The sequence below is a fragment of the Rana temporaria genome, chromosome 6 (assembly GCF_905171775.1).
Source record: "Rana temporaria chromosome 6, aRanTem1.1, whole genome shotgun sequence".
Lineage (NCBI taxonomy): Eukaryota > Metazoa > Chordata > Amphibia > Anura > Ranidae > Rana > Rana temporaria.
In genome coordinates this window covers 169,983,588-169,998,700 of record NC_053494.1, presented here as the reverse complement: position 1 = coordinate 169,998,700, position 15,113 = coordinate 169,983,588, and the positions used below count along the sequence as shown (strand labels likewise).

Sequence of the window (15,113 nt, the reverse complement as noted above, 5' to 3'; positions counted from 1 at the left end):
AAATTGGAACTACCATGTATATATATACTGTATGTGTGTGTATGTATATATATATTAAATCCATTAAACCATTTTGTTTGAGAAGTGTATGATGTTATTGGTACTAATATCCTGTGTGATCACTTCTTGCAGATACACATTTACTGGAATCTATACATTCGAGTCTCTGATAAAAATTCTCGCAAGGGGTTTTTGTCTAGAAAAATTTACTTTCCTAAGAGACCCATGGAACTGGCTGGATTTCAGTGTAATCGTTATGGCGTAAGTATCACATTTCGTTACTTTTGAATGAGGCCTCACTTAAGAACTGACTAGGAGAGAAAAAAAAACATGTCAGATGCCAAGCAGACATGATCATATATTGCAACAATTAGGCTGCTCACATCCACAAGGCATAATGGCCCTAAAGGACCTTACAAGAAAAACATGGTACAGCAAACAGTACTCCAATCTGAAGGGGCAGGACCTTATACCTGACAGAAAATGATGGGCAAATGCTTTTTTTTTTTTAATACTTTTTTAAAGTTTGCTGTAGTCATAGCCAACGTGCTTCGGGATTAAAATATATTTAAATATATTCATATATTTAAAAACAATATTAGAAACAAATATAAAAAGGCAAAACATTTTAGGAAATTAAGTTTCATGATAAAATGTTTAGCAATAACATGCTGAATATCATAAATTGTAATACATGTCATGATTGATCTAAATCGGTAGTAACCTCCACCAATAAAATGTGTAAAAAAAATGGGCCCCCTGCAGTGTTGTGCCGTAATTTGCTAATATGCACCACATATTAACACATTATGGCGGACTTACCTGTCAAATGAAGCCGTTCAGTGCTGCGCTGTCAGTGCTTCCAATGGTCCTAGGCATTTTCATTAGTGCTTGGTCTTCTTTCCAGGTTCTTTCTCTTTGATCGGTTGAATGATTGGGCTGTGATGACGGCACTCCCACACATGCACATGGGAGTCACATCACCACAGCACACAATGGATGCCGTAAATATGGTTTGAGCTGCACATGGAACTCTTAGATCATATTACTATTGACAGGCAGGGGCAGACATTTATAACAGAAGAAACCACTAGGGTCTTTTCTGTTATATATACCCTGCCTGTCAGTAGATTGTTGAGTCTTGACTTTAAGGCCCCGTACACACGACCGGATCTATCTGCTGGGATTGATCCGCGGATCAGTTCCAGCAGATAGATCCGGTCGTGTGTACGTCCGAGCAGACATTTCCCAGCGGATAAAAATCCAGCCGACGGATTCCCAGCGGATAAAAATTTCTTAGCATGCTAAGAAATCTATCCGCTTGAATCCAGTCCAGCGGACTGATCCGGTCGTCTGTACAGACTCACCGGATCAGTCCGTCCGCTCCCATCCCTCGCATGCGTCGTAATGATTCGGCGCATGCGTGGAAGTATTTACCTTCAGGGTCGCGCACATCGCCGCGTCATCGTCGCGGCGACGGCGCGGCCACGTCACCATGGATGTATTCCGCGGGGATTTCGATCTGATGGTGTGTACAGCCATCAGATCCAAATCCGCCAAAGGATTTATCCGCTGGAAACGGTCCGGCGGACCGTTTCCAGCGGATATCCTCTCGTGTGTACAAGGCCTAATACTGCTTTAGTAAATATCTGGATTGCTGTATGATACCTGATTTCTAGCACAATATTTTTTTTTCAAGTAATTACATTTTTTATTCTTTGTTGACTTGTTATATATGGTTCTGATATTTGTTCATAGCCCTGATGAAGAAAATATATTAAAACCCTGAAACATGGCCCTGAATACAACAATCCAATATAGCATGTTTAAAAGGATTGTAAAGTCAGAAGGTTTTGTATCTTAATGCATTCTATGCATTAAGATAAAAAGCCTTCTGTGTGCAGAAGCCCCCCTCTAATCCCCAATAATTATCTGAGCCCCATGTCTGTCCAGCGATGTCCACGAGTGTCTCGGATATCCGGGACTCTCCCTCCTGATTGGCTGAGACACAACAGTGGCGCCATTAGCTCCCACTGCTGTCAATCAAAGTCAGTTAGCCAATCAGGAGAGAGAGGGGGCGTGGCTCAACCGCAGCTCCATCTCTGAATAGACGCGCGGAGCTGCAACTTAGCTTGGGTACCCCTATAGCAAGCTGTGTGCTGTGGGGGCACTCAATGGGAGGGAAGGGCCAGGAGCACAGAAGAGGCACCCGAGAAGTGGAGAATCAGGGCTGCTCTGTGCAAAACCACTGCAACAGAGCAGGTAAGTATAAAATGTTTGTTATTTTTATAGAAAGAAAATCTGACTTTACAATCACTTTAAATAAAAATAATCAATCCATACTTTGCTATATAAAGCTTTACTTTGAGCCTCATGTACATTGGACATTATTTTAAATCTTCTTGACTCCTGACAGCAGAATTTTGGCATAAAAAATGCTTGACCCTTGTAAACTTGTGTAACGTGTTTAGGTGATTTTAGGCAGGTCAAACACTTGGGCATCACTTCAGTTCACTGGCTAGAATAATAATTTATTTTGGCCATTGAAATAAATTAACGCTGAAGCACTAAACGTGAATAGCCTTAGGTGCTTCAGAATTTTTTTCTGCCAAAACTCTGCTGCTCCTGGACACACTGGCTTTGGGTTATATTTTCCGCTCCTAAACGCCCCTGCCTCCAAACCTCTCTAAACACCTATGTGTGCATGGACACATAGGCTAACATTTAGGAGCATTTAGAGGCCGGAAAAATGGCAAAGACCCCCATGGGCAGCAGCAAAACGTCCAGTGTGTGCATGAAGCTTTAAGGTAGAGCGAGAGAGATTTACGAGTGTAGCAGTGAACATTCACTTTAGCAAATCCTACCCTTTAATTTATGAAATGTAAGGTGTTAATAAAATACTTTTTTAATGAATTCTCATAAATCAGCTTCACATTTTAGAAGTACCTTTCTGAGAAGTAGAGCATAGCTATATTTTCTGTTCAGTCCTGGCACCTGCCATCAACTGTGCCAAAAATGTGATAGTTCCAAGGCAGGGACGCTACTTTTCATTAGGCATGTTTGCAAAAAAGACACCTAAAGTACCACTAATCCTGAAATATAAAGTTAAATGAAAAAAAAACATTGGCACATTATTATGATGTTTTTATTACATATAAATTGTCAGATACAAGGGGAACTTTAAAATACTTTAAGAGAAGTGCTTATGGGTGGTCCAAAGACACAGTTTAGTTGCAGAGGAGCTTCCAAATATGGCCAACCACGAGGCCAATAGAAGATTGGGATGCAGATATTTATCACACTTGATGTGTGTGTGTGTATAGCTATTTTGTTTTCTAGTTTTGGATATGATGGGAAGGATTAGAGCCCTGTCAAGTTTTTTTTATTGCTGTCTGTGGCCATGGCTACATGTAGTATCGAGCCAATGCTATGAGTATGCATGTTTGTTATTTTGAAATCCCATACTTCTCTTTTACCGTAATTTTTTTGCTTCCCTATTCAAAACAAAGGGAAAAATAACTTTTTAGTTATACTGCACATACATTTTAGGTTATGGCAGTGAGACAAAAAATATAGTTCTTGCCTCTTGTTAAACATTCTTATTTTTCACATAGGATGCCTTATTTATTCCAAAATGAAAGAAAAGTGCAGAATAAATGTATTTGTGTTTAAATTTATGCATATTTCCACGTTAGAACGTGTGTTTCTATATACTAAGTGGTAACTATTTTTTTAAGTGCTGTTTCTAACCTTTTTGTCTTGCTGGTTTAGCTAAATTTAGTCCAACTGTTCATTCCCCATCCCCAAATATCTTTTGTTTACAAGTGTCAGAATGAAAAAAAAAAAAAACTATAGCTCACTGTACCTTAAAAGAAATCTGCAGGATTGAAGTGTGCAAAAACCTCTACTAAATCAAGAAAAGGGAAATGTTTTCATAAAGTAGTTGTGAACATACAATGTTAAAGGGACTTTCTAATACAAATATAATAACTCAGAATCCATAAGTGCCGGTTCACACAGGGGAAATCTGTCAGGCGACTTAGTCGTGCTCCATGCATTGCAATGGAACAGTTTTAATAGGAGCGACTCAAGTCGAAAAGGGTCCCTATACTACGTCGGGGCGACTTCGGAGTGGCTTGCCTTGGCTTCTATAAATAAGTCGTTTTGCAAGCCCCGATGAAGTCGCTCTGTACGGGATGGCTTCAGAGTCAGAAGACTTTTTTCCCTCTAGTCAGAACCCCTGATTATGTTTTTTTCTGAGTCAGTGGCATAAAAGGAAATGTAGCCAGAGGCAGCCAAGTATTTTGGAAGGGGGTCAGCAATGGAGTTATATGTATATCCCTTTCCTCCAACTTGAATATCATGTGGGGATAAAACAAGTACAAGACTACATACATAGGCAGAGGTGCTTTTAAAAATCTGGTTTCTTTCCTTCTTAGTTGATACCCAAGTGAGTTAGATTTGGTCAGGATAGACAACTTTAATTCATACATAGGTAATGTACTGACATTTTGAAGGAATATGCCGGCATTTTGCACTAAATGCTGGTCTGCTCTGCACTAAACAACTGAAAAAAATACTGTATGTTAAGTACAAAGACTAATTTAATTTTTTGTAGTGTCGCTGGCCTCAATAGAATTGAGGATAATAAATACATTTTGACATCACTTTATTATAAGTCCCTTAGCTTTAAACTCTACTCACTAGAGGCTTAAAACAAACTTATACTAAGCACTAAGTAGGTTAACTGCCCAGTCTAACTAAAACTGATATTTATGTTTTTTAAAGATGATGGAGTGTTATTTCAACTGAAAGTTTTTTTATGTTACATGGGGACTTATGAGAGGTTATGTGTGTGCACTAAAGTTCATGTATCTGAATACTGTTGTGGCCATTATGAGGGGTTTCCACTCTCCTTGCTGTTTTTTTTTAAATTTTGTTTACATCTTGGGGAATGTACCAGGAGGACCTGGACATACAGTGGTAACCAGGGACCTCCAAAACTCCTAGGGACATTGGCAAGAATGATGGCATGAAGATCCCACTCTTGGGGTATCCAATAAATATAAGAAGCTAGGAACTGATTCAGCACTCCAGGCTCCAGCTTTTTATACATCACTTTTGGGTTAATGTTCAGTTTAAATGCAGATATAGGGATGTGCACACAACTCTTTTTTTGCTCCAGAGTTCTCCAGAAGCCCTAAACCTTGGGGACTCAATCTGCACATATCATCTTGAAGCTTGACCTGCCTACATCAACATCCTTACTGTTGGCCAGTGAGGCTGTCTGTCTTCACTATAGAGTAATAATCAGATGTGAGAGGTTGTAGGGGGTGCACGAGAGCTTAACTTCATATCAGTAGTTGCCTTGTGCATTCCTTTTGGGAAGCTCACAATGTGCAGCAAAATCTGAGTAATTTCAGTACAGGAGAGAAGCCAATAAAACTGGAGTTCAGCTTATTTTTTTTTATTTTTATTTTTTGCTGTCTGTATCCCATTGGGGGATTTTCCTTCACTTTCTGTAACAAGACACAACATAAAGTAAAAATATATTTCCCAAAAGTAAGGGAAGGTGTACCTCAGTTGTCACTGGACCAATGTCTCTGTTGGAAGATCTTTATATCCATTCTAGTGACAACTCAAAATTAAAGGTTTCTTTCAGGCCCCGTACACACGTCCGAGAAACTCGACGAGCAAAACACATCGTTTTGCTCATCGAGTTCCTTGTGAAGCCGCCGAGGATCTCGGCGAGCCAAGTTTCCTCATTGACTAACGAGGAAATAGAGAACATGTTCTCTATTTGGCTCGACGAGATCCTCGTCGGTTTCCTCGGCCAAAAGTGTACACACGACCGGGTTTCTCGGCAGAATACGGCTCTGATCGAGTTTCTGGCTGAATTCTGCCGAGAAACTCGGTCGTGTGTACGGGGCCTCACACAGTGCTGCTCTGCTGCATTTAGCAGGGGATCCATAAAGATTCCTGAAGATGATGCTGAACTGGAGATGAAGTAGATGGGTGATAGTTTTGTGACATTCGTGCTGTTCAGTTCGTTTGTCTGTATTTTGACAACAGACTGGCAGACAGTGTTGGATCTATAGGCAGCTGGATGTTTAATACAATCCATCATGTTTAGGTCTGGAAAAACAAAGAACAACGCAGTTCTTCTCAATTTTTTTCTGGAACTGGATAGGCTTGGAGGTAGGTGGATGTCAATAAACACGAGTTTGTTTATATCCAGTTGCCCATAGACCCGCATGGAGCTTCTGATCATATCCACCTGAACAATTGACAAGTGGACCTGATCGATACATTCACGTGAAAGGGGGTGAAAGATAATGACCAGGATAAATAGCCTGACTTTATCCAAAAGGCACGCAGACATCAAGAAATGCCTGACAGCGGTTCTAAACTTTCCCTACGCTATCCAAAACCCCAAAAAATGGCTTTAGATACACTTTAATTAATATATAAGACTGATATTTATTACTTGAGCACAGGGTGGATTTGATTTAAATCAAGTCGATTTAAATCACAATTAAAATCATGATTTAAATCACTAGTAAAAAGGCTTGATTTAAATCAATTTGATTTAAATCATACATTTTAAAGAGCAACTGTCAACTCTGTCCTGGAGCGGCTCCTCCTCTGACCTGCGGTTGACTCACCGACAGTCCCATTCACTTTAATAAGATGGCTGGTGATGCGGCAGTGACACAACAAGGTGAGGGACATGGTGGCAGAAGGTGAGTGGATGCCCGCTTACAGGCACTGCCATGATGGATCTGAAATGATAGGTGCTCTTTAAATGTAAGGACTTATTCTTGCTGGTAGTTGAAATCTTTAATATTTACAAACAAAATTAAGGTTTCCTATTTAGAATAATAAGCTGTCAGGTTAGTAAAACTGCGATCTCAGAACCGATTCAATCATACAGTTTGTAGTGTACATAGGTTTGCAAAACAATGGGATAAATGAATATTCCTGAACTTTGGTTTATCTCCTCGTTACTGTGAAATGGTGTAAATGCATCCATGCAGTTCATGTTATCTCAGCTTGCAAAGCTTGGATTCATTGAATGAGCTTACCAAAAATGTAAATATTGCAGAATATACAGCCTCATGCTACATAACTAAGCTCCATTTCATGCTGAATAAACTAAATTATTAATGTATCTTAAATAGAAAACTATCTTTAGATAGATTTTTACTCCAAAAGCATTTTATTAAAATATATTTGATAAAAAAATATTTAAATAAAAAAAATCGGATTTAAATCCCAAAAATCGGATTTTGTTTTAAAAAAAAATCATTGATTTTTATCCACCCTGCTTGTACACAGTCCATATCTGAACATTCTAATCAGATGTTCCGGGGAGGAAATTGTTACACAGACCGCTGAACGCTTCAGTATCAGTGCATTGTTTTACATTAAATTGCTCTCTCAGAGATGTCTCTTGGAATCAGTTCTGCTCTATTGGCTCCCATAAAAGTGCCCGTTTTACTGAATCTTCAAAAAGTAGGCCACATATATCACTATTTCTATAAGGATTCCCTTTTCACCTCAAAAAACGCTTCTTTTTTTTGCCATCTACAAAATTACATCATTTAAAGATATTAGGTGATTTCACGAAACTGTACAGTTTAAATGTGGAAAGGCTGAACACTGAAAGAGGCCTTTTTTACATTTGATTTAAACAATATAATAAAAATTCAAATTGAATATCCAAGCATTCTACATCTGGGACAGAATAACTTACAGCTTTCCAGCTGTTGCACTACATCAGCCAAGGCCTTAGGCCACTCTGCCACCGTTTCAGTACATTGTAAAATGTATTTATTTTCCATTTTCTGTCTTATTTAAATCAGTTCAGAGTGTGGTGACTATTGTGAAAAATGTTACATAGTGTGTTATATAGTGTTGAAATCTGCATAAAAATCAGATTACAACTTTCTACAGATTTGTGAATGCTTACCTTGAGTTTATAGTGGATGTAAATCCTAACAATTAACTTAAATTTTCTAATTTGCTTCCTTTTAGTCTGGTAAATAAACAATTAAACATGCTTTGTTAGAACTATGCAATGAGTGCAAAAATATATATGTTAATTCTATCATAAACCACATAAACTTGTAATTTCCTATATACTCCACCTTTGCTGACCGTTGTCATACAACATTGTTATCAGCCTTGTCCACTAGTCTTTATTGACTACAGAGTGCCACCATCACCTACTAACCAACCAACCAGCACTCTACCACAATCCAATACTTGTACAAGAAACTGGGACCATGGTTAAGGGTATAGTCAATAGTCCTAGAATACATGTGACATTTTATAGAGGGAAATTATATCAAATATGGAAACCAGTAGAGAGGCAACAACTGCCCTTGATTTACCCCATAAGCTATACTATGCCAGCATATAAACTGCATATAATGTATACCTAGTAAGCTATAAATATTTAAATTGGTTTTCTATAATCCATAGCAAAAAACAGAAACTCCTATCTTTGTTTCCACATGCGCACCAAGGTCTCTCTACTCAGGCCTCGTACACACGACCGGTTTCCTCAGCAGAATCCATCAAGAAACTTGGTGGGAGATTTTTTTTGCCGAGGAAACCGGTCGTGTGTACATTTTTCAGCGAGGAAACTGTCGAGGAACTCGACGAGCCAAAAAGAGAGCATGTTCTCTTTTTCCTCTACGGGAATGGAGAAAATTGGTTCGTCGTGTTCCTCGACAAGCCTAACAAGAACTCGACGAGGAAAACGATGTGTTTCGCCCGCCGGGTTCCTCGGTCGTGTGTACGAGGCCTCAGTCCTCCTTATGACTGTTAACCTTGTGTTAAAAAGCAGGTAAAATATTGCTGGAGAGCTGTTTAGATGGGGGTTTTTTTTTTTTCATCTTACTGCACTTTTCACAATACTCAGGGGAGAAATCCTTTTTGGTAGTTTCACTTGTTAGGTACCTCAAACTACTAGGAACATTACTCGGGTTACATAGTTCCTCATGCTCCATGCATATAATTTACTTCTGTTGGGCATACTGCCTCTCGGGATAGTCTAGTATAATACCGCTGTTGGTGACAAGCTGTCTCACCTTAGCTTTGCAGCTGTACTTCACACAGTTCCCTGAAGCCAGGAGTTGAAAGGAGAACTTTGTATCTAAATGTCTTGCAAAAGCACTACATTGACACAATTTGCACTGTGACAGAATGCAATGATGATTTGAAAATCTAATAGACACATATTTTATTCACAATTGAAATTAGAAAATGTATCAAATATTTAAACAGGGAAAATGTACCATTTTAAGAAAAAAAATATTTTCAATATTAGCTTTCTGTAAAGATTTCTCCAGATTCTCTGAATCTTTTGATGATATTATGTACTGTAGATTATGATATACTGGCAATTTTACATTGAGGAACATTATTTTGAAATTGTTCAACAATTTTTAGGCACAGTTTTTCATTTCTGAGACACTGGGGGTTATTTACGAAAAGCAAATCCACTTTGCACTACAAGTGCAAAGTGCACTATAAATTGCACTGAAAGTGCACTTGGAAGTGTAGTCGCTGTAAATCTGAGGGGTAGATCTGAAATTAGGGAAAGCTCTGCTGGTTTTATTATCAAATCATGTGCAAGCTAAAATTCTGTTTTTTATTTTCCTTGCATGTCCCCCTCGGATCTACAGCGACTGCACTTTGCACTTGTAGTGCAAAGTGGATTTGCCTTTTGTAAATAACCCCCTCTGACTCTCTAAGATGTTCTTTTTCTACCCAATCATGTTATTGATCTGTTGCCAATTAACAAAATGAATTGCGTAATCTTCCAGCTCTTCCTTGTTAGTACCGCTTACTTTGCCAGCTTTCGTTGCTTTGTCCCAACCTTTGAGACTTGTAGTTCCCATCAATTTCAAAATGACCTTATTTTTTTCTTAAAATAGTAAATTTAGTTTAAACATTTGACATGTTTTCAGTTTTCTATTGTTAATAAAATATGTGTTTATGAGATTTGCAAATCATTGTATTCTGTTTTTATGTAGATGTCACACAGCGTCCCAACTATTTTGGAATTGGGGTTTTATTTATTAACCTGCCTGGCGGTATTCCCGAGTCTGACTCGGGGTTAGATTTTCATGCTGCGAGCGGTAACCCCGAGTCAGACTCGGGCTCGCCTCGCTGGATCCACAGGGAGTGTTTACTTACCTTGTCCCTGGATCCAGCGATGCCACTGTGTGAGCGAGCGGGTCCTCGCTCGATTCACACAGTGTCCTCCTGTGCCGCCGATCTCCGTTCCCTGCGACGTTACGATGCACGGGAGCGGAGAACGGCGCCAAATTCAAAAACGTAAACAAACACATTACATACAGTATACAGGAATACCCCACTTTTAAGTACACAATGGGGTGTATTTACTAAAGCTGGAAAGTGCGAAATCAGGCTCACTTCTGCATATAAACCAATGAGTTTCTAACCACAGCTTGTTCTAATAAGCCTGGTAATAAAACCTGGAAGCTCATTGGTTTCTATGCAGAAGTGAGCCTGATTTTGCACTTTCCAGCTTTAGTAAATAAACCATATTGTGTACTTAAAAGTGGGGTATGCCTGTACTGTAATCTTATAGATTACAGTACTGTATGTAAAAAATACACACCCCCTTTGTCCCTAGTGGTCTGCCCAGTGTCCTACATGTACTTTTATATAATAAAAACTTTTCTTTCTGCCTGCAAACTGTAGATTGTCCATAGCAACCAAAAGTGTCCCTTTATGTCAAAAATAGTTTTAGAGCAGCTAAAAAACAGCGATAATAAATTATAATCACTTGCAGAATTGTGCGATAGCGATTTGTGGGGAAATTTGTCATAAAAAAAAAATGACAGCAACAATTCTGCAACTGAGCAAATTTCAGTGATTTTGATTTGATTACATTATTGAATAATTTTTATTATAATTATATTATTATTTGTTATAATTATTTATAATTATTTATTATATTATAATTTATCATTTTGTTTTTAAAAAAATGTCATACCCGGGATGCCTATTAGAATCTTGATTGGTCAGATTTAAGTGAGTTATTCCTAAAAATTACAGGCCTACAATATAAAACGCCAAATTTCCTTGCAAATAATGGTACCGCTTTCAGCACCTTTTTTCTGAAAGAATCATACCGCCAGGGAGGTTAAGCCCATAAAATGTTAACTAAAAAATTGCAGCCTCCACCTTGCTAAGCCCCCAGACAAACCAAAATCAGAACTATTCTTTGGACTTTCTGTCAGGAAGGAGCTTTTTTGCACACTTTAACCTGTAGTTTTTTGGTTCACCTCAGTTTTATCAGTAACACCAGCAAGGTCTCCAACCTTCGTGGGAGGTCTGTGCTCAGTAGACCCTTCCTTAAATCCTGAATAACTCTGATTTAATTCTACAGGTATGTAACAGAATTTGTAAACCTAGGCAATGTTTCAGCTCTTCGAACTTTCAGAGTACTGAGAGCTTTGAAAACAATTTCTGTAATTCCAGGTAAGAAGTAATTGGTGTGAGATGTTAGGCCCCTTTGTACATCCAACTGTTTCTTTGTGTCTGTCATTGTGTTTGTGTGTGAACTCCCCTATTACAGATATGTCACAGAGTTTGTGGACCTGGGCAATGTTTCAGCACTGAGAACATTCAGAGTTCTCCGAGCATTGAAAACAATTTCAGTCATTCCAGGTGAGAGACAGGTTAAAACACGAAGGCTTGATTTTGCTTCATTAAGTACAAGCCACGTCTTTTGAGCATAGAGCCTTGATGTTTGCCACTCATGCTGCTGAATAATCAGAAAAAAAGCAGGAATCCTGAGCAAAGCCTGAGAGATCCAAAAGATTCCTAGCTTTTTTTAGCATTAGCTTTTCTTTATTTAAGTTTTTAGTTCAGTTTTTCCAAGTTCTGAACACTTCTTGCATGAGACTCTTCTATCTTCAATCTGTGTAATTTGCATTTTAAGATTTTTTTTATTTTTTTTTGTCCACCGAGGTAAATTTGAATTTTTTTTCTTTATTGGTATCCATGCCATATGACTATAAAAATGGCAAAGCTAAAAATATATATATCAATATATATATATATATATATATATATATATATATATATATATATATATATATATATATATATATATATATATATATATACAGTTTATACAGTATAAATTGAACATCATTGCCTTTAAAAAGCTAACAAGTCATATAGTCACTTGACCAATTAAAGTTCTGATTTAGTCTTGATTTAGAAGTAGATTATGGCTTTTAAATGCATGTTAGCTGCATGTGACATCTTTTTGGAAAAGATTTTTCTTTCCAAATTAGATAAAAAACTTTTCTCATAGATAACCTTCTTAGAGCAGTGGAAATATGTGTGAAATAGACATGAAGTGGTTAAGTGAAAACTATACATAAAATGTAAGTGTTTCCTCTGTGATAAAATAAATAATATATTACATTCACAACAGTGTATGCTATAGACATGAAAACATAATTTTTTGACTCAAGGAAAAGCCCAAAGGAAAAAATGATTTATTGCATCCTACTATAACTCCACCAAATGTTCATTATTTTGCATTGCAGCTTATATTAAATAAGAGGATAGGGCAACATCATCCATATAAAAATAGTAGACATGTTAATGAAGGACTGTTAACATCCCAAACATACAAACATTCAGTGTGTTATACCTCAAAATTATTAAAATGAAGATCAATCTAAAGCCTCATACACACGACCGAGTTTCTTGGCAAAAACCAGCAAGAAACTTGCTGGGAGATATTTTTTTGCCGAGGAAACCGGTCGTGTGTACATTTTCGTCGAGGAAACTGTCGAGAAACTCGACAAGCCAAAAAGAGAGCAAGTTCTCTATTTCCTCGACGGGAATGGAGAAACTTGCCTTGTCGAGTTCCTCGACAGCCTAACAAGGAACTCGACGAGGAAAACGATGTGTTTCGCCCGTTGAGTTCCTCGGTCGTGTGTACGAGCCTTTAGGCTTAGCAATATACCCTTGACTGCATGATAATGAAGCAGTAGAAGCCCATCTTTCTCATTTTGTTGCCCCACCCGCCAGGGCTAGTTCCAGTAGTGGTATGCTTTATGATTAGGCATAGTGCCTTAACCGTACACCTCCAAGTAAATCCCCATCTTTTATTTTGCACTAAAATTAATGTTTACCTTTTTAAAACTGCACATTTTTATTCTCTGTCCTTGGGGAGTCCCTTGATCACAAAAACACACATATAAATTCAGTTCTCAACTCCCTTGATTTCATATGCTGCTCTGATGTCATTATGGCTAATGAGAGGGATGAAATTGCAGTTGAGATGCTCTTGTTATAAAATGGAAGGAACAAGAGGGACAATGGCTGAGGAGGTAACGGACTAAAATGTATGCCGGACTCTAAGCCAAGGAGTTTGAGGGCCATTCAGTCCCCTCCTTTCAACTTTAAACCTAGCTAGTTTTTCTTCTTTGACACCAAAGCTCTATCATTGGACTTGGATTTTAACTTTCTATATAACTGAGAACTGGTGGCACCTTTTTTTGCCACTCATCATTAAAACCTTAACTATGATTCACTATGAATCATAACATACATGCGGGTTTAGCCCTGTATTTTTTTTTTTTCCGGTTGACCTACCAAGTGCTCTCTGGCATGTGAGCTGCTATTGATGTAGCATGGAGCCCCCACACATCATATATTCATATGACAGCCCATATAACTGTAGGGATTCTAGCTTATATGCTTAGCTGTTGAGCATATACTTATCCTAGAGCAGTGGTTATCAACTCCTGTTCTCAGGACCAACTAACAGGCCACATTTTAAGTATTACCTTGGGGGGATGCAGGCTAGAATACTGCAATCACTAAGCAGCAAATTATATCACCCGTGATGTATTTCAGGTATCTTGCAAACCTGGCCCATTAGTGGGTCCTGAGGACAGGATTTAAGAACCTGTCCTAGAGTGAGTTGTGGGGTAATTTCTTTTTATATTTTACCAAATACAGAGGAAATACTCATGGGTTGCATCATTACCTGTCAAGTTTATAGACTGCTTGAACAGGTCCAGTCAGTGTAGGATTTGAATAAACATGACAGGGTTAGCTTATCTTTATTTTTTCTAGGTCCATATTACACTGTTGAACTTACAGATATTTTTGAATGTTCTAAAATGTTTAAGACACTGGTATCAACTTGCATTTTATGTTTATGTTATCACGATGTGACATGGGATCCCAGAAGAGAAACATTTGCTGACTAGATATAAGTTAATACATTGCCAGCGACAGTTGTGTAGAGGGGACTCGCCCAAAAAGATACATAAAGTTCCTCCAGCCATTTTGTATGGTGTGTCATCTGTAGGACACAGAAAAGTCACTAAATTGTCCACGTCTCCTCAACCATTTCATTGTTTTCACCAGCTTCCGGCTGTCCATTCAGTTATCTGCTTTGTGTCGGTGTTACTGTGTTTGTCTAAGCTTCTGCATGCCAAAATGTCATCATCATACAACAATTATACATTTTTCCTGTGCTACTGGTGTGCATTTGGAACAAATGCCATTTTGTGGTTCTAATTCTAGGCCTGAAGACCATTGTGGGTGCCCTGATTCAGTCGGTTAAGAAGCTTTCGGATGTGATGATTCTCACAGTGTTTTGTCTGAGTGTCTTTGCACTAATAGGACTACAGCTTTTTATGGGACACCTACGGAATAAATGCTTACTGTGGCCTCCACTATACAGCGGTTCTGAAATGAATATCACATCCTACATCAATGGCACAATGAACAACAACAGCACGTTTTTCAATAGAACCTTTCCTGAATATGACTGGCAGGAATACGTTGAAGATGAATGTAAGAATATATAGTATTTTTTAGGGATTTCTTGTGTTTTTGCCCCTGGAACACTGTTGTTGCATCTCCCCCTCCCACAACCTCTCACAACTATTTTTTACTGAAAGAACATGGAAAATTAACTGACAGAGCACATTTTTTTTACGACAACCTGAAAAAATAACAGTACTCCTATTAGAACTTAAAACAATTGATATTTAAACAGTACAAACATAATCTGTAAACACTGACAATAT

At 38.1% G+C, this 15,113-nt stretch overlaps 1 protein-coding gene across 3 annotated transcripts in view; it reads left to right on the top strand.

The window, feature by feature from the left end:
- LOC120944042 (sodium channel protein type 2 subunit alpha-like) overlaps positions 1-15,113 on the top strand; it is a 317,686-nt gene that overhangs the window by 168,365 nt on the left and 134,208 nt on the right. For 2 of the 3 annotated variants that reach the window (XM_040357807.1, XM_040357808.1), the window contains exons 5-7: positions 133-261; positions 11,432-11,523; positions 14,605-14,877. In XM_040357807.1, the coding sequence (XP_040213741.1) occupies positions 133-261; positions 11,432-11,523; positions 14,605-14,877 (494 nt within the window). Of the gene's footprint in view, positions 1-132; positions 262-11,431; positions 11,524-11,620; positions 11,713-14,604; positions 14,878-15,113 lie in introns of all 3 variants that reach the window. The other variant, XM_040357809.1, reaches the window with a different exon arrangement.